The sequence below is a fragment of the Chenopodium album genome, chromosome 5 (assembly GCF_948465745.1).
Source record: "Chenopodium album chromosome 5, dcCheAlbu1.1, whole genome shotgun sequence".
Classification (NCBI taxonomy): domain Eukaryota; kingdom Viridiplantae; phylum Streptophyta; class Magnoliopsida; order Caryophyllales; family Amaranthaceae; genus Chenopodium; species Chenopodium album.
Window position 1 is genome coordinate 74,415,361 of NC_137838.1, and position 23,074 is coordinate 74,438,434.

At 35.4% G+C, this 23,074-nt stretch overlaps 2 protein-coding genes and 1 non-coding gene across 3 annotated transcripts; 2 read left to right on the plus strand and 1 right to left on the minus strand.

Moving 5' to 3' along the window:
• Positions 1–220: 220 nt before the first annotated feature.
• On the minus strand, positions 221–5,402 carry LOC145633154 (protein FAR1-RELATED SEQUENCE 5-like). The gene is made up of 4 exons (XM_081685433.1): positions 5,198–5,402; positions 1,468–1,536; positions 638–1,152; positions 221–543 (listed from the first exon to the last, which is right to left on the minus strand). Exons 1-4 carry the CDS (start codon positions 5,400–5,402, stop codon positions 226–228), a joined length of 1,107 nt encoding a protein of 368 aa, XP_081541559.1. The 3' UTR covers positions 221–225.
• A 5,741-nt stretch (positions 5,403–11,143) lies between these two features.
• LOC145634097 (U4 spliceosomal RNA) lies at positions 11,144–11,299 on the plus strand. The gene has a single exon (XR_014113377.1). It is a non-coding gene; the product is annotated as a U4 spliceosomal RNA (small nuclear RNA).
• Positions 11,300–12,383: 1,084 nt separating this feature from the next.
• Positions 12,384–14,138, plus strand: LOC145633155 (uncharacterized). The gene has a single exon (XM_081685435.1). The coding sequence runs from the start codon at positions 12,384–12,386 to the stop codon at positions 14,136–14,138; it is 1,755 nt and encodes a 584-aa protein (XP_081541561.1).
• Positions 14,139–23,074: the final 8,936 nt, after the last annotated feature.

Genomic DNA, 23,074 nt, shown 5'->3' on the forward strand with positions numbered 1-23,074 from the left:
GATAAACTTTAGAGCATAGAAATTTAATTTAATTATTAAACTTGCCAATATTTTAGAACATAATGCATCTATGTTTAGTATATCAGCAATATATGTTTAGAATATTAGCAATATATGTCTAGAACATAAGATATACATAATCTAGAACATAAGAAATATATGTTTAGAACATCAAAACATGATAGATATTAATTTAGGAACATAAAAAAATCTACATTTAGAACATCACCTGTTTGTTTGGAACGTTGTATCAAAAGATACCATATCACCAAAAAGTGCATAATTTTTGCGACAAATAGGATCAGCCCATAAAGCTCTACAAAGTCTACCTTCTTCATCAACATCATAGTAAAAAAAAAAGGCACTCCAAAGCAATTTCTTATTTTGAAAATTATCCACAAACATTTGGGCATCTGATCCAGCAATATAAGCCTTCAAATCTCTATAAAAGTTTTTGAAATCTTGTTTAGATGCACCAACATTATCATGTGATCCAGCTAATTCTTTCATCATTGTATAAGACCTCACAGGACCAACATTTACCTGTGTACAAAAACAAAGAGAAAAAAAAATTACTATGATTAAAGATCAACTTTAGAACAAAGAAAACAATATTTGGCACATAAAAATAAATCACCTTTGAATTATCAACAATCAACTTCTTATGCATAATATGCATTTTTCTATTATCCTTTTGAAATTTTGCACAACTTGGAGTATATAAACAATGATTATGTTCTTCTTTGAATTGACTAACAACATACTTTCCTGCATCATATCTCATACATATGTGAGCATTGCATCCTACACGAGTCACTAAACGTTTCCTAGTAATACGAACTTTTCCTTCTTCATTAACAGTTTGTTGAGCAATAGGTTTTTTTGTTGCCTTGAAACCTTCCTTATTACAAACTCCATATTGAAAAGCAATTATATCTTTGTTATTCTTCTTCCTTGTAGTAGTAGATTTCCTAGAAGTAAACCCAGCGGCATTTGCATATGCTTTATAAAAACTAAGACCCTCTTCGGGATCTTTGAATATCATCCCCAAACGAGGTTTTAACTCTTCGGGAACACTTGGAATCCATTCCTTAGTGGTACCACTAGGGCTAAACGATCCAACAACCTCAGGAGTACGATAAATATCACCAACTGCATTAGAACATAAAGAGAAAGAGAAACATACATAGAAAACTTTAGAACATAATGAAAAAAGTTTAGAACATTAAGAATAAACTTTAGAACATAGTAAATTACTTTATAACATACATAATAAAATTTAGAATAAAGTGAAAAAATTTAGAAAATAAAGAATTACTTTAGAACATAACTAGAATTTTTTTTGAATATTAAACAAATTTTGAACATAATCAACAAATTTACAAAATTACTTTAAAATATACAACTAAGTAAAGTTTAGAACATGTAAGTAAATTGAAATTAAAGTATTAAAACAATGAAAATTACCTGAATGAGTAACAACGGAAGAAGGAGAATTATCTTGAACATCATCTAAATCCATGAATATGCCAAAACCTAATTATCATAAATACAAATTGTAGTAAAAAACCAATCTAAAATTACTTATAGAAGAAAAAGGTAATTAAAGTTTATGTATTATTTTTCCCTTATGTTCTAAAGTATTTCTTTTATATTCTAAGATTTTCTATTATGTTCTAAAGTATTTCTATTATGCCATAAAGTTTGCTATTATGTTCAAAAGTTTTCTATTATGTTCTATTATATTATTCCCCTTATGTTCTAAAGTTTTCCCTTATGTTCTAAAGTATTTATATTATGTTCTAAAGTTTTCCCATATGTTCTAAAGTTTTCTACTATGTTCTAAAGTTTTCTCTTATTATGTTTTAAAGTTTTCTATTATGTTATAATGTTTCTATTATGTTCAAAAGTTTTCCCTTATGTTCTAAAGTATTCCCTTATTATGTTCTAAAGTTTTCTATTATGTTCTATTATATTTTCCCCTTATGTTCTAAAGTATTTATATTATGTTCTAAAGTTTTCCCATATGTTCTAAAGTTTTCTACTATGTTCTAAAGTTTTCCCTTATTATGTTCTAAAGTTTTCTATTATGTTCTATTATATTTTCCCCTTATGTTCTAAAGTTTTCCCTTATGTTCTAAAGTATTTATATTATGTTCTAAAGTTTTCCCATATGTTCTAAAGTTTTCTACTATGTTCTAAAGTTTTCTCTTATTATGTTCTAAAGTTTTCCCTTATGTTCTAAAGTTTTCCCATATGTTCTAAAGTTTTCTACTATGTTCTAAAGTTTTCCCTTATTATGTTTTAAAGTTTTCTATTATGTTCTAAAGTTTTCCCATATGTTCTAAAGTATTTTATTATGTTCTAAAGTTTTCCCATATGTTCTAAAGTTTTCTATTATGTTTTATTATATTTTTTACTTATGTTCTAAAGTTTCCCCTTATGTTCAAAAGTATTTCTATTATGTTCTAACATTTTCTATCTATATGTTCTAAAGTATTTCTATTATGTTCTAAAATTTTCCCTTATGTTCTAAAGTTTTCTATTATAATAAAAAAAAAAACAATTTGAAATTAAAATCCAATAATAGAAAAACTCAAGCAAGAAAAAAAAATTTGGAAAAAAATATTGAAAATGAAAACTAGAAACTTAAAAAAAAAAAAAAAGCGAAAAAACGAGGAAAAAAAAACGAATTAAAATTAAAAAATTGAAATCGAAAATAAAAAACTGGAAAAAAAAAACGAAAAATAAAAAAAAAAACTTGAAAATAAAAATCGAAAAAAAAAATGGAAAATGGACAAAAAAAAAAAACTGGAAAATATAAATAACAAAATGGAAAATCGAAAAAAAATTTTGAAAATAAGAAATTGAAAAAAAATGGAAAATCGACAAAAAAAATGGAAAATAGAAAAAAAAATCGTAAAAAAAATTGAAAATAAGAAATCGAAAAAAAAAATGGAAAATTGACAAAAAAAAAAAAAACTGGAAAAAAAACTGAAAAATAGAATTAAAAAAATGGAAAATCGAAAAAAAAAATCGTAAAAAAAATTGAAAATAAGAAATCGAAAAAAAAAAATGGAAAATCGACCAAAAAAACTGGAAAATAAAAAAAAAAAAAAATGGAAAATCGTAAAAAAGAATCGAAAAATCTTATATTAGAAAATAAAAAATCGAAAAAAAAAAAACTGGAAATTAAAAAAATATATTATTAAAAATCGAAAAAAATAAAAAAACCAAAAAAATAAAATAAATAAACTTACCAAGTTCCTTGAGGTAGAGGAGAGAGAACAGAGAAAATGTTGAGGAGAGAGAAAATGTTGAGGAGAGATAAAATGCTAAGGAGAGAGATTTAGGGTTTTCTTTTATTTAAAGATTGAAAAGGAGTTATTAAAATTACAAAAATGCCATTACTAAAGGGGGATTTTAGATGGTTAGATCAAAATCATTGAAGGGTTGAGATGGATTCTTATATAAGATTGGATTCTTATATAGAGGGGGGTTCTTATATGAGCCTTCCTCTATATATATATATATATATATATATATATATATATATATATATATATATATATATATATATATATATATATATATATATATATATTGATATTGATATTGATTAGATAATCACGTTCTTTATTATTGTTACCTTTTCCTTATGCCTTTTTTTTTTCTATTTATTTATTTTTAATAGTTTTCCAATAAAAACCTTAGAACACATTAGCTTATAAATGGTATGATTTTGAGTAATTTTTTTAACGTATTATTTCAGGCCGGGATTTTTTCCTTCATATGTATTGGAGATAGAACCATATAGACCATGACCTTGTATATTTATAATTCAAGTATGATCAACAACAATTGAATAATGCCTTCCAAAAAAAATAAAGGGAAATTCCTTGTTTCTCATGGTGAGAAACGAAATTTGTTTCTCATAGGGGCATTTTCGTGAATAAATCAACAACTTTTTCATTATTGTGGGCTCCACAATTGAATAAAGTTGTTGGTTTATTTACGAAAATGCCATATGAGAAACAAAATTTATTTCTGAGCATGAGAAACTGGGGCACCCTCAAAAATAAAGGGGGTCTTTGGATTGCTGGCAATTTTAGCGGCTTGCCATTATCCGTACATAGCTAGTCATATTTTTAGTACTCCCTCCGTCCCTTAATACAATATCTATTTCTCTTTATTATGTAAATGAATAAATGCTCAAAAAAGGCATTGTATTAAGGGACGGAGGGAGTACCGAGAGCTGATCCTACCTCTTCTGTCTAAAACCCCAAGTAACAGCAGAAACTCTGGATGATAACAAAATTGAGCTAGTATATCTCATAATTAGCGCTGATTTTTCTGTCCTTTATGTTGAAGGATGATCTGTCTAGATAGATACATTTTGAAAAGTTCACTTCAGAGTTCATCAGGATTGTTATTTTTTTTTTTTTTTTTTTTTTTTTTTTTGGTGAAGGAGAGGGGCAAGCCCCATACAAAGAAAAGCAAAGAAAAAGAACAAAAACAAAAGAGCAAAGAAAAACAGAAAATAAACTACACTATTATGTCAAAATGGCACTTATTCAGCCACAATTGAGACAATATCATCCCCACTGAGCTCTTCCTTCCGGCACCATCCTTGGCAACGCCAATCCACCCAAGTCCTCCAATAAAACTACACAAAGGTCCTTCGGGACCGCCTCTTACTGAGTTCATCAGGATTGTATTCCATCTTCGGTGCTATTTATATTGCTGGAGTGAACTAGGTTAGGTTCTAGTATTTCTTCTCAAGGTATACTAGTCACCTGCATTTTGATTCTTTTATACCGACCTATGAAATCATTCTACAAATTCTGAAGTTTCGAAACGAGTTACATATTGATTGCAAACAAATTAGATTTTTGTATCTGATAGAGAATATCCGTAGAATATTCTCGTCCTAAGTATATGATATATTTTGTATAAGATTATCTTTGATATCATTATAACCCTGAGAATTTTTTTAAATTAAATTTCAACGGGTAAAATTAATTTATAATGTTAAAAATCAAGGGTCAGGATTAAGACGTTACAATTTAAGAAAACCATGATAGAACATATATTGAGTTTTGATTTTTGAATAAATGTCTCTATCAATGGCAGAAGACAGATTAAGCTCACTTCCAGACGCCCTTTTAATCGAAATACCCTCTCATCTTCCTTTCACTTCCGCCGCCGCAACATCCGCCTTGTCCCGGCGTTGGGTCTCCCTTTGGACTCAGCATCCTCACATTGTCATCGACGACCACTTTCCCTACGCCAATGATTTCAAAAAATTCTTCACCACTGTTGATAAAATCCTCAAGCAAACGAGTTCCTTCAGAATCAAAACCTTCAAACTTGATTTTCATTCGGAAATTGAAAAACTCCATGGTTGCTCCAGGGCTTTTAATTCATGGGTATCCATGATTTGCGCCCAAAACCCGCTTCATTTTAAGGTAAGCTTCCCGACTCATCGAAGAATTTTAAGGCCTTTACCAACTTGTCTCTTTCAGACCAAATCCCTTGAACAAATTGAATTAATGGGTTATTTTTACTCCGATTATTCTGGTAATGTTACTCTTCCTAATTTAAAAAAACTTAGTTTATGTTGCTTCCGTATCGACTCCAAAGTATTGAATACATTGTTTACGTCTTCCCCATTATTGGAGTCTCTATCATTGAGATTAGAATTCGAGGAAGACCAAGTTGTTGAAATTAAAGCCCCAATTCTGAAATCTTTGACGATTTCGATACGTGGATCGTCTTCGGAAACTAGATTTGTGATTGATACACCACTATTGGAAGAGTTTGAGGTTCGAGATTGTATTGCATTCTAAGAGTTTGTCAAATTTCCATGTTATTTGGTATGTGCCCGTATTAATATTCGGAAATTTAATGATAATCATCGTACCCAAATGCTGGATCTTGTTCGCGTGATTTCAAATACAAAACTCCTTCAATTGGACAAAAGTGCTGCATTTTTCAAAACCCTTAAGGGGATAGATCCTAATGTGTGGTCACTCTTTCGTAACTTGACTTGTCTCCGGTTGTGTGTACAAGACGAACATGTGAAATGGGGTGCTAAATTACCTTTAAGCTTGCTATATAAACTCGATGAGATAGAATTATCGGGATTTAAAGGGGATGTGGACGATTACTGGTCGGTTCAATCCATCCTAGTCGATGCATCCCGGTTGAAACGACTATCTATTCGAAGTTACAGTAAACGTCAACTGTGGAGGGAATATAAGTTATGTCGTGGTTTGTTCAAGCTTCCAAGGCGCTCTCTAACTTGCCAAATTTTATTTAAAGGTGAATATATTCATGGAAGATGTTATGGAAGTCATGAGTTATCTGAATTCAGTTGGATAAGCCCTCACTCGATGTGGCCTTACATAGAAGGCGATAATAGACGGGAGAACCTTCATTGAGGCTAATAAGGGCCTTATCTTAAGACTTTTATCACCCAAAAATTTGTTTTTGATTAATAGATATACTAATTCTATTGATCTAATATATGAATATAAATGTTTGTTTAGCAATATGGAAGTAGTTATAATTTTAAGTAGAGGTTAATTGTCAAAGTTTAAACTGAATACAATTTAATTTTTTCATCCATATATATATATATATGTCACTTTATTTCTTAAATCATGGTCTTATATGTGTCGGTATTAAGTTGAGATTTATGCAACACAATTGTAATATATGTCATCAATTCATCATCTATTAGTTTCAAATTTTCAATCCAAGTAAAATTGCAGTGGAAAGCTTATTGATTCTCTTTGTTTTACCTGTGGCAAAATTGGTCACACAAAGGAAACCTGTGCCCCAACCACCACTGAAACAAGAAAATAGGCAATGGAAACATCGTCGGAAACAACCCTATTCCAACAATCTGATCCACCGCCCATATCTAGTTAGCCCGAGAGTGAGGGATAGCTCAAGTGGTTAGAAATCCTGGGATCGATTCTCATCCCCACCCTTACGGCTCTCTAAACAACAACAAAAAGTATCTAGTTAGCCAATAGCATTGAGGACACCTCACTTTCCACTCATAATTGTATATGGATTTGATGAAGCAAAACATTTTTTTGATTGGCACAACCATATGGCAATAGGAGGAGTAGCCCCTTAGCCTTATACCGTGGGCCTGACTTTGATACCATGTTAAACGCGGGTCTGAGCCACACCCACAAACCAAGAGAGAGAGTCCACTTCACAAGTCCAAGGAGGTTCCATCCCAAAACCATATGGCAATAGGAGAGTAGCCCCTTAGCCTTATAAAGTGTTTAATTCTCTCTTCTTCAATCAATGTGGGACACTTACATGTGGTGACACTTAAGAGGTTTTATTCTTCAACAAGTTGGTTATTTCTTAGGAGTTATGTAGCATGCATCATGTGGCAGAAAAATACTCTGACTTGTAAATGTCTTTTCTATATTATAGAGAATTCTTTAGTACAGGAATTATATATCACAATTTCTAAATGTAAACCTTCTTCTAAAGACTGTAACATTTCGACAATTTGGTGAACTTTACATGAGGCTTGATTTAAAAATTTCAGCAGCAGCAGCAGCAGCAGAACTGTCATCAGGAACTGCATCAAGTGATGAGAGTGAGGGAACTTACGTGGTTTGAACTTCCCTCCTGATTACGTACATAATTAGAGTTAGCATATGATTTGCTAACTTTACTCTTTTGATTTGGCTTAGAACTTAAATCAAAGTAAGTTTATATAAGGGATTGTGGTTTTTTTTTTTTTTCTAGGAAAAATTGTCCAAAATAATACTCCATACAAACTTTGAGCGATCCGCTGTAAATAAGTTATTTTACCTATAATACAAACTTTAAGGGATATCAGCTGTAAACAAGTTATTTCACTTATAACTTATTTAGCAGGTTAATTTTTTTATTTATCTTATAAACTTGTTTAATAGTTTTAAGAAAATAATACAGTGCTACGTGTTCCATATAACTTGTTCATCAAGTAACTAACCATTTTTAACTTGTTCAAAGCAGATATCACTCAAAGTTTGTATTATTTAGAAACAATTAAAAGATTAACTTGTTTTCAGCGGACCGTTTAAAGTTTGTATTATTTTTTACAATTTTTCCTTTTTTCTATTACATTAATTTTGTTTACTTATACAGTTATACTAGTTAAGCCACTGCGTGTTAAGCACGTGAAAGGCAACTTGGTTGAAAGTGTATACATAATAAAATGGGAAATTCTAGTGTAACACTAAATATTAATCTGAGAGTGAGGGAAAGCTCAAGTGGTTAGAGCATTCTTCCCGGTTTCAGGAGACCTTAGGATTGATTTTCACCCGCCCTTGTGGCACTCTAAACACAAAAAAAAAAAAAAAACAATACTCCCTCCGTGTTTTAATAATTGTTACACTTACCAAATCTAGCCGTGTTTTAACAAGTGTTACAATTCCTTTTTTGGCAAAAAGCTACAATGAAACATTATATCTCTCCCTTCTCATGGTCCTCACCCAAACCCACTACTACTTTACCTCTTATTAGGGCATGGAAAGCCTCTATATAAAGGGGGTCTTACATTAATAACAAGAGTTAAGGTAATAATTGGGGACTAAAGTTTTATACTTTTTCACCTTTTGGGATCCGAAGTTTTTTCTTTCACCGTTTGGGACCTAAGAAAGAATTTTAAACAAATAAATTAACTATGGTTAAGCATTGGGACCCACTGATTATTTTAGGTTTAATTTATTTGCAAAGAGAATTTTTATTGGTTTATCCAAAAAAAAAAGTGAGTAACCGTGTTTACCCAAAAAAAATAAAAATAAAAAAGTGTTTTTTCAACTCTCATTGTTCATCACAGTACTCCTTCATCATTAACCTCCCTTTGAAAAAAAATTGAAGCTTTGAAGCTGATTTTAGTGCAGAGAATTAGCGGTATATTAAGCATCTTAACACAATTCCTCCTCAATCAAGTCATGCATTTGTACCAAGTCAGTCAAGTCATGCATCAAACACAAATCATTTAAGACAACAAAGTTCATTGTATAATGGACCAACAAGGTTGTTCTAATTTCATTAAAATGCAAGGTAAGAAAACCATCGTCTTAATTCAATTATGCAATGACAAATTAATGCCTAAAGAACAAATACACAGAGTAGAAAAAAATTGCAATTTGAACATTTTTAACTACATCTCCTGTTTGGCTGTTTCACCATTTCATACTTGTGATTGTAGGCTGAAACATTGGTTTTGGGAGAGCAAGAAAAGGGAATTTGGAAAAAAAAAAAAAAAAAGTAAATATGATATGAAGAAAGCTTGCTGCTATTTTTGGATGTTGGAAGCTGCATGATGTTGTGGATGTTGGATGCTGTTGTTTTTGTTTTGAAATTTTGGATTGTGGTTTGCTATTTTAGTTTAAGGTAAAAAAATTGGAACATAGAAAGTTCAGGTCCCAAAAGGTGAAGAGTATAAAACTTTAGTCCCTAATTATTAGGGCTTAACTCCTAATAACAAGGCTCTACGTTGTATTACTAAGGATAACTATTACCGCACACCAAGAGAGAGAGTCCACTTCACAAGTCCAAAGAGGTTCCATCCCAAAACCATATGACAATAGGAGGAGTAGCCCCTCAGCTTTATAAAGTGTTTAATTCTCTCTTCTTCAACCAATGTGGGACACTTACATGTAGTGACACTTGAGAGGTTTATTCTTCAACAATAACAGGTGTAAGCCTGCTGTGGATGGGGTTCAGTGCTGCCCTCCTTACACTTGTACCTCACAATACTATGGTTATTGCTCTTAAATGGACTATGATTATGATTATAATTAGTCCATAAATCTTCAACATTATCCTATAAATCTATATAACATAGGTTATATAGTTATTGGACTATGTTACTTAAGGTGATGGTGCGGCTAAATAAATAAGGTTTATGTGACATCGTTATTGTACTTTAACTCTTTTGTTTAAGGTGATTGAGCACTTGTAGTCAGCAACCAGCTGAACTTATGGTATGTTATAAATATATAATCTATTATCCTTACTAATTTTATCTATATCGATCTTTTAATTTTATATTTTTGATATTCGGAAATTATTTATCATATTATTATAACCCTTATATTATTAAATGTATGACAGAGTATTTCATGACTTTATTAATTGATTACTAATAAATAATTATGATCGTCTCAATCCTACAATGTTCTCCCCTTTAGTGAATGTTACTTTTCCTATTACATTTTTCTTTGCTCCATTTGACTAATAAAACTTTCACTAACAATAATATTAATACTTTCTAACAATATTTTTTAATCAAACCAGCCTAAGTCACCCTTAAAGTGTCATCATTCTCTAAACAAAATTGCATTATCTCTTTTGGCCAAAATGAATTACGGAGTACATCTTAATATATTCTTATCATTACTCATTAACGATTAATCAATATATTATATATACAAAAGTATTTTAGGTTAAACTAGGAAACTATACAAGATAATTACCATAATACAACTATACAAGAGATAATTATCACGAGTAATTACAAAACTATATTTACATAAATAGATTATTTACATAATCTATCATTATTCAAGTGGATGCTACACATAAAGGAGTTTGATATTGACATGTAACATCAATTATTGTATTCCAATAAACATATTTATAGCACGAGAAAAGGACATAATACCACAGATTTGAATATTGAAATTGGCATTTTTCTTTTTCCTTTATAAATAATTATACAATTGGTTGATTTTTTCATTAATGGTGTAGGATTTGAGATAAAAATAAAATAAAATTAAAAAAAATTAAAAAAAAAAATTTACCAAGTGAGTCGATCCTTAATTAGTACGATTATATGATGATCATTTCTGTTAATGGACCAACTCAATTAAAAACTTAAGTTGAGATTCAGGAATATGTTTTATACTCTATCACGTTTAGGGGTAGGCAAATCGAGTACCCGGTCAAAATTTTAGGATCCGAACGCAGAATTGGTTGAGACCGGGTCCTATAATTGTATAGTGTTGGTACTAAATACTAATAAGGTTCTTATTCTTGTCCCATATCATACAGTTTAAGACATAAACAACAAATGACACTAGTATATAAGAGAAAACTTTGGATTATAATATTTATCTTTGCGCTTGGGGCAATGACGCAGCTAGTGAGGGAATAATCGAGGCGCGTCAATTGCTGGTTGAAAACTATTTCCAAACCCCCTCTTCGGCCTCGGCTTTGACCGTGGCCGTTGAGAATTTCTGGAAGGGCACCCTTTTCCTAGGGAAATGCCCTACAATTCATAGTAACAAATATTTTTGGAGAATAGTTTTAGAAGTTGTATGGGGAAATATTGACATAACGGTAATCGTCATAGGCTGATATGATATGACAGGCCGACATACTATCTGAATCCGGTCCATCAATAACTCTTGTTAATGTCGGCATTTCTGTATAAAGTATACATATCGGCATGGAAGTAGCTGACACGTGTCGTGCTCACGTTTGACACGTGGCAGAAATCATATTACTTGTTAAACTGCCACCTGTCACTTAGTTAACCTATAAATAATCTGATTTTACTTCAAAAAGAAGGTAGCATTTATTGCACTCTTTCTCTCACTACTCTCTTTCTCTCATTACTTTCTCTCTCTAAATCATCTTTTTCTATAAACACTTGCTGACTTAATCTTCGGAGTGGTTATCCCCGGATTCACCCCGGGGCTAGCTAATCTCTTCTCTGTGTGTAGGTTCTTATTTGGCCGATAGGAGCAGAACGGGTTATACACTCGAGCTTCGGATCTTGGATTTGGATTATCGGATTCTTGCAGAAACAGTTGGCGCTAGAAGGAGGGGAGCTACTTAATAGCTTTTATCGCCTGAAAGAGCCTCATACTTTCCGATAAAAAAAAATAATAAAAAAAAAAGAGAAAAAATGCCTAATCCCGAAATTCAGATTGAGGATGAAACTCATACTTCGGAGGGTAATGAATTCCATATGCCGTTAACCCCTGAAGGACAGACTGGGGCAGGTGCAGACCCTATGGCAGGGTTTACATCAGAAGAGTTGGAAACGGCTGCTAGAGTAATGACCGCTATGAGTAAAAAAAGAAAAGAAATAGGGGCAACCCAAGATGGAGGAGGGATGCCTTTTACAGCTCATGGCAATCAATTTAACCAGACCAGAAGTTCGCAAAGACGCCGGCATGAAGGGTCATCGATAAGATCCCAGCAGACCCCTAGAGAATCAGAAGTTCAATCCTCAGGTCAAGATGAAAGTACAGGAACTTATCAGCAAGGAGCGGTGCGAAGAGTAGTTCAATTGAGGGCATCACCATGCACAAAGCATCCTTGATCAACCAATGGAAAAAATCAAAATGCCGACATGTCGGTATGATGGAAGGGGAGATCCAGGTAGATACATGACCTCGTATGAGGGTCACATGATTTTATATACCAATTCTGATGTCGTTTGGTGTAAAGTATTTCCCACTACTCTAGTTGGAGCAGCAGCCGATTGGTTCAATAACCTTGAAAATGGAGCAATTCACAGTTTCCAGCAGTTAGCCGAAATGTTCGTGGGACAGTATGTCAGCAATAGTGTTCGGCAGAGAACTTCTGGAGAGTTAATGGCTGTTACCCAAAAGGCAGATGAATCTCTAAGGGATTATATAAGGAGGTTTAATAATGAAGCCAATACAATTCCAAGATTGCACCAGGAGATAGCAGTCATGACACTAATGAACGGTCTGAATGATTCAGAATTTAAAAGATACTTAACCCGAAAAAATCAGCCAACATTAGCTGCAGCTTTTAACAAAGCTCATGATTATATTAAGAGTGAGGAATTGATGAAAACAAGCAGCCGAGTTAGTTCTATTGATAGAATTCACCCGGCATCTGAAGGGGGGTCTTCGGGAGTTGTAAGGCCGAGGAATCCAGCTGCAGCAAGAGGAGGAAACCGTCAAGAGGTCAGAGGAACTAAAGCACCAATGCGATATAATTCGTATACACCTCTGAATGCACCAAGGGCTGCAATATATTCTATAAATCAAAATCGGGAAGGATGGGTGAGGCCCATGCCGATGAAAGCGAAAGGAAGGGATACCAAGAAGTATTGTATGTTCCACCGAGATGTGGGGCATTACACTGAAGACTGTGTGCAGTTGAAGGATAATATTGAAGAATTAATAAGAAGGGGGCATCTTACTCAATATCGGTTACACTCTGGGGAAAGTCAACAACAACAATATCGGCAACCAGAACGCCGGCAGATAGACTACCGGCCAGAAAGACAAGGACAAGTGAACCGACAAGGTGAAGGCAGGCAACCACCGTCGTCCACTGGAAAAAGAGTTGATGTAATAACCGGTGGACTAGTTCACGGAGGAACCATAAGTGGAGCACGGAAGCACTTATCGGAACATCGACACATTGTTAATGCATTAGATGTTGCTGATCGCCCACGGCCGTATGAAATTCCAAATGTAACCTTTACCAAGGAGGATGCAAAAGGAATAGTTTTTCCTCATGATGATCCCCTTGTGTTAATAACAAAGATCAATGGAGCTGATGTGAAAAGAGTTCTAGTTGATGGAGGAAGTTCAGCAAATGTTCTGTTTATGCAAGCCTTTAATGAATTGATGATAGGCCGACAATATTTAACGCCGGTATCTTATCCGGTGATTGGGTTTAACGGTTCGACGGTAAGGCCGGAAGGGAGTATAGTTCTCCCTATTAGGCTTGGAGATGGTATAACAGCAAGAGATGCGATGGCTGAATTTTTGGTAGTGGATGTACCATCGGCGTATAATGGAATTGTGGGAAGGCCAATAATTCATGACATACAGGCAGTAGTATCAACTTACCATCTAACTATTGCTTATGTGTCGAATAAAGGGGTTGTAGAAAAGGTACATGGTGGACAGGTGATGGCAAAGTCGTGTTATGTCACGACATTGAAAAATCCAGGGCAGAAAGGAGAAGTGCCAAACAACCCGAAACGAGTAAGAGAGCCAACAGTGCGAGATTTATCGATGGAGAATTTTGACTCTAGGCCAGAAACTGCGCTGAGGCCGTCACCAGGAGGTGAGACAGTACAGGTGGAGCTCCGACCGGGGAACCCAAGTTAGACAGTAAAGGTTGGGGCCGATATGGATGTTGAAATGAGGTGTAATCTGATCAGCCTATTGAGAGAAAATGCAGACGCGTTTGCCTTTTTGGCGAGCGATATGCCTGGCATACACCCAGAGGTGATGGAGCATAAGCTCAATGTGGATCGAAAGTTTAGACCGGTAAGGCAGAAGAAGCGCAACTTTTCAACAGAGAAAATCGAAGCCATTCAGGCAGAAGTCAACAAGCTGTTAACGGCAGGATTTATAGAACCATGTACCTATCCAGAATGGTTGGCAAATGTCGTAATGGTTAGAAAGCCGACTGGGAAATGGCGGATGTGCGTGGACTTTACAAATTTGAATAAAGCTTGCCCAAAGGACTGTTATCCGTTGCCTCGGATAAACAGACTGGTAGATTCGACTTCTGGCCATGAAATGTTAAGCTTTTTAGATGCATTATCTGGATATCATCAGGTTAGTCTTCATAAAGCTGATAGGCCTAAAACGGCTTTCATAACGGATGCCGGGGTATACTGCTACAAGGCAATGTCGTTTGGGCTAAAGAACGCTGGTGCAACATATCAAAAGCTGGTTGATAAAATTTTTGCGAGTCAGAAGGGCCGTAATGTGGAAGTATATGTAGATGATACAATAGTAAAAAGCAAGATGAAAAAAGATCACATAGAGGATTTGAAAGAAACTTTTGCAACTTTGCGGCAATATCAGATGAAGCTCAATCCAGAAAAATGTGTTTTTGGAGTTCGATCTGGAAAGTTTTTAGGATTTATGGTTAGTGAACGGGGCATTGACGCAAATCCTGATAAGTTTAACACTCTTCTTGAAATGAAACAACCTAAGTCAATTCGAGACATTCAGAGATTAACAGGAAGAATGACAGCCTTAATGCGCTTCATTAGCAAATCAGCAGATAAAGCACTCCCGTTTTTTGTGGTTCTGCAACAAAACAAATCATTTGAATGGGGAAAAGATCAAGCTGATGCTTTAGAGATGGTAAGAAACCATATGAAGTCTCTCCCAACAATAGCACGACCGGAGCCGGGAGAATACTTATAGTTATATATATCGGCGTCACCAAAAAACAGTGGCCTCAGTTCTGCTAGTTGAGAGGGCCAAATAACAAATGCCGATATACTTTGTCAGCCATGTCCTTAATGCTGCTGAACGACGATATCCAGTGATAGAGAAAATGGCCTTTGCTGTCGTTATTGCTGCTAGAAAATTACGACCTTATTTTGATGCACATCCGATAGAAATCCTTACGAATCACTGCAAAAAATTGATACATCGGGAAGGTTATTGAAGTGGGCAGTTGAGTTGTCGGAGTATGAGCTGTATTACAAACCCCGGGTGTCAATAAAAGCACAGGCTTTATCGGATTTTGTTGTAGAAACTTCCTACAATGATGAGGAGGAAGAATTGGGGACGTGGCAGGTATCAGTAGATGGTTCAGCAACCTTAATGGGATCTGGAGCCGGTATTGTGATAACAGCCCCGAATGGAGAAATTTTTTAGTATGCCTTGAAGTTCAAATTCAAAGCAACAAATAATGAAGCTGAATATGAGGCAGCAATTACGGGCATTCAGCTTTCTATAGCGGCAGATGCAAAAAGGTTAGTTCTCAAAACTGACTCACAATTGGTTTCTAGTCAGTTTCGTGGAGAATATGAAGCAAGAGAACTGGCGATGATAAAATATCTGGAAAAAATAAATGAGCTTACAGCCCAACTGCAGTATTTCAAAGTTGAATTGGTGCCGAGAGCACAAAATTCGCAGGCTGATGCTCTAGCAAGGCTAGCCAGTTCAAGTTTTAATGACTTAGAGAGAACTGTTATGGTAGAGATTCTGAAGCAGAGAAGCATAGACGAGTCGGCAAAGGCTGTTCATTGTATTCAACTAGGGAATCAATGGTATGACAAAATCCTAACATACTTGCTGACAGGGGCTTTGCCGATAGAGAAAGAAGAAGCTCGAAAAATCAAGAAAGATAGCGTATGGTTCATAATATACCAGGGTCAACTTTATAAAAGAGGGTTCTCGCTCCCATTACAAAGGTGCATAACGGCAGAAGAATCTGCAAGGTTAATAGAAGAGATCCATGAAGGAACCTGCGGAAATCACCTAGGGGCACGAGCTCTTTCAAGGGAAATAATGAGAAGAGGATATTATTGGCCAACAATGAATGAAGATGCTTCTTCTTATGTTAAAAAGTGTGAAAAATGTCAAAAGTTCGCACCTATTCTGAACCGGCCGCTGTAGGCGTCGCTCGAAGTGCGCCTACGTTAAAAGCATGTTGTGAATATGCTTGGAACTCATAGGAAGTGGGAATTGACATTGCGATTAGGGACAACGATTAGGGACAAAGCAAAGTAGGGAGCCGCCAACAAGTTTTTAAGGAACTTGTAAACCGTTCACGGATCATAAAAGACAACCACGATAAAGGGACAACGAAGGCAACAACGATTGACCCGTGAAGGTTACACCCCATTCATAATCCATGAAATTACTAACTCCATATGGTTCGGAACCACAAAAGGAGGATCGGGGATGATGGTACGAAGTGAGTCATGGAGTCACATTCGCCCGTATTGGCCTCTACTCGATTCTTATAGTGAAAAGTGATTCCTGTGATCTCAAAGGCATACAAACAAAGATTCAATTTGCTCCAAACTATCATTAAGCTAAATTGGTTTAATATTAATGCAACACATAATTCTAAAATATTGTGATCACTTGAATTAACAACAAGATTAAAAAGGAACCTAAACCGGTTGTCCAAATTATCTTATTAGGCGTGATTTTCAATTACATATTCCCTTTAAACATGCAATATGGTGATCAATAAAAAATATAATAGAATAAACATTAATATTGGAAGCAATTTAACAATAATAACGTGAGTCAAATCAAATAATAATAATAATAACAACCCTAATCATGATACTAGTAATATTAAAAATAAAATAAGAGTAATTAAATTAATTAATTACTCACATTCTGCGCGTCCCTTTAAATTGCTACATCATGAATAAACTGTTAGTAACTTCAATGAAAATATAAAGCAAATGAAAATTAAATTAAATAAATAGTAGAGTTGATTTGGTCCAAACCCTCAGTTATTTGTACCTTTCACGCCTTGGTTTAAGGGCGGAACCTCGAATTAAGTATAGACTCCTTGGAGTGCTTAGGGGAATTATTATGGAAGAATAAGGAGGCTAGAAATTAGGTTAAAGAGGGAGAAGAGGATGATTTTTGGTGCAAGGTGAGAGAGAATTATTATTGCTGCCCCGAACTGCAGAAAGGAGGGGGGTATTTATAGGGAAAATGAGCAGAGGGAACACACGGAACCCTAAAAAGATAAAAACCCTAAAAAAGGCTACCGCGACACGGCAGATTCTACCGTGTCACGGAGGAAATTAGCGTGACGTGGGGAAAAATAGAGTGACGCGGGAAATATTTGACCTAGGGGAGTAAAAACGCGTGAAGGGATTACGCGGAAAAGACACGGAGTTGTCCCGTGTCACAGCACTAGCACCGTGACACGGGAATTCCTACCGTGACACGGCAGTAATTCCCGTGTCGCGGCACAGTTCCCTGTGACGCGGGGAAGTTTTAAGCACCGTGACACGTCAGCAACCCACCGTGACACGGCAGAAAACGCCGTGACGCGGCAAAGTCCACCGTGTCACGGCATATGGCGCCGGGTCACGGTACTTATGCCAAGTCACGGGGCACTAAAAAACATGAAAATCCCCTCCAAATTACCGTGTCACGGGAATTTCTCCCGTGCCACGTCAGATCTTGCCGCGTCGCGGCATTTTAGCTGCTGCGCGGTAATTTCAGTTTTTTTATGCGTTTTTAAAATCATCATAACTTTTGATCCGTAACTCGGAATAAAGCATATAATATATCACTGGAAAGCTTATCAATTCTACTTTGCAACACAATTAAAATCAGGTCAAAATAATTTTTAGATTTTAAGATATGGCTGTTTTAGTAGAAGGGTGTCGGTTTTGGGCCAAGTTTAGTGTTTTGCTCATATCTTTTTCGTTATAGCTCGGAATTGGGCTTATGATATATGGTTGGAAAGCTTATTTAAAGGCCTATCCAAAAAAATAATAATTGGATCAAAATTGTATAGCTATAAAATCAGTTTCTCTCAGTTTTGCGATGTGGACACGAAAAGTGGAAAATAGGTTATGGTTTAGGGAAATGAGCTAGAAATTGGATTGGTTTATGAAATGTATTGGGTAGAAACATGGAATTAAGCACTCCAAAAATTAAATAATCAACTCGACCAATAATGGCGGTGAAAGGTGTTCATCAACGAGTTTGGTTTTGGGGAGACATTTTTAGGTGTCTACAGCCGCCAAATGATTTGACACCGATATTGAATCCAGTACCGTTTGCACAATGGGGGATGGATATAGTTGGTCCCTTTCCGTCAGCAACTGGAGGTCAAAAATTCCTACTGGTGGGTGTAGATTACTTCACCAAATGGATCGAAGCAGAACCAGTAACTACAATATCGGCAGCAGAAGTCAGAAAGTTCATTTGGAAAAATATCTTTACAAGATTTGGCCTTCCGAGAGCAATGGTTTTTGACCATGGATCACAGTTTGATTGCAAGCCTGTTAAAACTTTGCTGACAATTTACAAAGTCAAGTTTGCGTATGCAGCAGTTTTCCATCCACAATCAAACGGCCAAGCAGAAGCATCTAATAAGCAGATAGTAATGGCAATAAAGAAAAAGATTGAAGATGCTAAAGGGTTATGGGCAGATTTAATTCCAGAGATCTTATGGGAAAATAGAACAACAGTTAAAGAAGCAACAGGAGAATCCCCTTTCCACTTGGTTTTTGGAGCAGAAGCCGTTATACCCGCCGAGGTCGGTCTGCCGACATTCAGAATACAACATTACTGCGAAGAGCAAAATGATCTACTACTGCGACAACAGTTGGATTTTTTACCAGAAGTAAGGGAAAAAGCGGCAGTTAAATCAGCCGCATATAAAAACAGAATGTCAAGGGCCTATAATAAGAGAGTTAATCACCAACCACTAGTTGTCAGAGATTTAGTATTAAGAAGAACATCGGCAACAGGAAAGGGGAATGAAAATGGAAAGTTAACAGCTACCTGGGAAGGACCATATCGAACAAGAGACATGGTAATTCAAGGATCATACTATCTGGAATCTGAAGACGGAAAGCCATTGAAGAATATCTGGAATACCGCAGTTCTTAAAAAATACTATGTATAAAATAAAAGTTGTGTAAAAATATTTTGTACGATAGTGATGATAAATAAAATCAGATGCAGTGATCTACTTTACAACTTGTGTACAAAGGCATCCTCCATTTAACAGACCATCGTTAATTGGGATGGACAGCCAAAAACCACTTCCGTGATGACAACGCTCTTGCAACCTGATTAGTTGTATTCGTTAAATCACGAGGTTGTTGGTTCAATATAATATCCCGGTAAAATCATTACATAGTATGCGCCGACATGAGGCGCAGCTAAAACATGATCGCTGATAAGGGTACTTGCGAAACTATTATATAGTTGTGCAAGTGACCAGTGAGTTAAAAAATGTAAACTACTATCGTATACAAAAACATATAAGTACATACATCATGAAAATGATGTCTGCACTAAGCGGGGAAGAATAAGGGGCTATACCGCACCCGATATTACAGTCTTAGTAAGGGACTGTCTTTCATATTGCAACAAAGGAAATATGAGGAGAGATATCCTTATGCTTATAAGTATAGCGTACGAGTTGTGTAAAGTAAATCGATTCTAAATTAATAAAAGTTAAAACCGAGACAGTAATAGCATTTAAAAGAACTGCATAAAAGCGTAAATATACTAAGGATATACAGACATAGTGTTATTGTAGGGAATAATTTCAAGCCTTTAAATCCCACTAGCTCGAACCCCACTGTGATCATACACTAAAGTACGGTGGCGTCCAAAAGGGAAGAAGATAGAGCAAAAGAGTCGCCAACAAGTTTTTAAGGAACTTGTAAACCATTCACGAGGTGAAGGTTACACCCCTTAACGATCCAAGAGATCGTCAACTCCATAAGGTCATGAACCAAATAAGGGTTCGGGGATGAAGGTACAAATCCAACCTAAAAGAGATTGAACCTGCCCTAATAATAGGCCTCTACTTTATTCTGATCGTATTCATGTGCGCTTTCTAATTAACATGCAATCAATAGGTTAACCCTAAACCTGTTTAATCTATGTTGGTTGAATATTAATGCACAAATAAACTATTATTGGCGATTACTTGAATTATAATCACATTAACCCTAAACAAGATTATTAATTATCTTATTAAGCGTGATTACAAGTACAAAATTCCCTTTAAACATGCATAAGAGGTGTGATCAAGCAATAAAGAAATAATTATCAAGCAACATAATAATAATCAACATCACAACAATAAAATTATAATCATCATCAAAATAATAATAATCATAAAAATAATAATAAATTATAACGATTATAATCATTCCAACAATTATAAGCATGATCATGTTAATATTAAAGCATAATAATAATAGCAAGATCCTAGGCATGATACTAACAAGATTAATAACAAACCCTAGCATGTCACTAAGCAATAAAAATCAAATCTTTATCCCTAACATGATACTAACATGAATTAATATTAGGAAGAACATAGGAAGCATCATAACAATCATATTTAATATTAAAAATACCCTAGACATGATACTAGGAATCATAACAACAATATAAACATGATATCTACATCGTAATATCAATAAATCAATTAAAGTACTTACTTTGATGCCTCGTACCTCTTTCTAATAACAAAATACACACGTTAGTAACTTCAAGGAAAATAATAATCAAAACAATTAAATTAAATAATTGAAAGAGAGATTTGGGACCAAACCCTCAGAAATTAAAACCTTTCACGTCTAAGACGAAGGCAACTTTGAATATAGCTAGGTGTTTCTAGATCTTGCGAATGCGGAATTTTGTATGGAAAAAGTAAGAAAGAATGCTAAAGAATTAATGTTTGTTGATGAAAGCTTGAGAATGAAGAGAATTGGTGAATGAAAACGAAGTTTTTGATACGATATTTATAGAGAAAATCAGCCAAAAAGATAAAATTAACAAAACAGAGTCTGATGCACGCAAAACAAGGTTGGCGTCAACCCTGGCTAGCTGGCGCCAGCCACCAATGGCTAGCGCCTGGCGCCAAGCCTGGTTCTAGGCGCCAAGGCCTGGGGTTGGACGCCAAACTGGACTTCAACGTGTTTTCGAAAATCTGATAAATTTACCGTACTGGAAGATAAAATAATATAATTTCTTCGAAAATGCTATTTGATTTTGATTAAAACTCTGAAAAGTCAACAAAGTCAACTTATCAATGCTAATTGAATTAGGAATGAAAAGAACCTTCTAGAAGATTCTAGAAGACCAAAACCATTCCTAATTGCATTAGGAATGATAAATCATATTAGGCCCTCCTCTAGATCATTGGGCCGTACATAAAGCTCAAACCGGGCCCGGTTTAGTAAATTGGCCATAATTTCCTCAATATTCATCGGAATTGGGCTTATAATATATCGTTGGAAAGGTCTTTGCAAGCCCCATCCAACTACACTATTATTGAACCCATATCATGGACCAACCAAACTGGATTGGCTGTTTTTCTTAAAATAAAGTTTTCAAAAACAGAGAGAAGAGAAAAGAAATAAAAACTTTCCGCAACACTAGACCTTTCACACTTTCGTTTCATTCGATTATGATTCGACGTGAAAGGTACTCATCACTGGGTTTGGTTTTGGGGAGACACAAATAGGTGTCTACAGAAGCCCCCACTTTGACTGAGTTTGGAGAAACGCAAGTTTCGAAAACAAAAGTCAAAGTATCGATAGGGACGGAGAATGATTCAGAACGTTCTGCGATCCTAAATCAATCTTATAACGCCGATACCTGCAAAACTAGCATTAATCAAACAGATAAAAGAGTTAAGAAACGCGTATCTTGCACCGTCGAGCACACGTCTCTGAAAGTAACCGATTGTTTTGATGACCTCCTGCAAGCTAGAGAATGCCATCCCGCTTGAAAACCGCTACGCCCGTAACTGCTTCCAAATTAGAAGATTGCTTCACCTGAAACGATCCTCCCCGCAATGATAATATTCCACGTCTAAGGGAATACTATCGAAGATTATTTCTCTTGAAATAGTCCTCATCCGCATTGACAATATTCCACATCCTAGGGAATACTATCGAAGATTATTTCTCTTGAAATAATCCTCATCCGCATTGATAATATTCCACATCCTAGGGAACACTATCTAGAATTATTTCTCTTGAAATAATCCTTATCCGATACGATAATTTTCCAAAGGAAATTACCGAAGATCCACGCCTGTCGATCTTTGAAAAGTTCGCCTGAACTTTGCCTCCGATATGCCTGTACGTCGGCGCTCTTTTGCTTTGAACCTGTATGTCGGTGCCCTTTTCTTTGAACCTGTATGTCGGTGCCTTTTGCTCTTGAACCTATATGTCGGTGCCTTTTTCTAATAAGCCAATGCTTAGGCGCTTTAAGCTAAGTGAGACGATCTCTTATCAGGTCGATCACTTTATGTAATCAAGCCGATTACTTAATCATGTCAAATTGCTTAGAGGGGCTAACTAGCGTACCAAGGAACCCAAAAATATGTTGCAGGAGGCTAGCACAACCCCAACAAGTGGCTGGGTGCTTTTGCGTTGCTGAAAAACCATCACTGCCAGCCATTAGCATTAGCGCCAGGCGCTGATGTTGGCGCCTGGCGCCAAGCCCAGATGGTGACGCCAATGCCTAGGGACTGGCGCCAGCACGGGATTTTCTTTAAATTCCCATTTTCTCTTCATTTCGCTGCTCTGTTCGTCGCGAAACTGCTC

Coding starts and splice junctions, on each gene's coding strand:
- LOC145633154 (XM_081685433.1), bottom strand. CDS start 5,402: ATGGAGTTTTTCAATTTCCGAATGAAAATCAAGTTTGAAGGTTTTGAT. Junction 1,537..5,197: donor CGGATGTTGCGGCGGCGGAA/GTGAAAGGAAGA, acceptor TATGATAATTAG/GTTTTGGCATATTCATGGAT. Junction 1,153..1,467: donor TTCCGTTGTTACTCATTCAG/GTAATTTTCATT, acceptor GTTCTAATGCAG/TTGGTGATATTTATCGTACT.
- LOC145633155 (XM_081685435.1), top strand. CDS start 12,384: ATGCCGACATGTCGGTATGATGGAAGGGGAGATCCAGGTAGATACATG.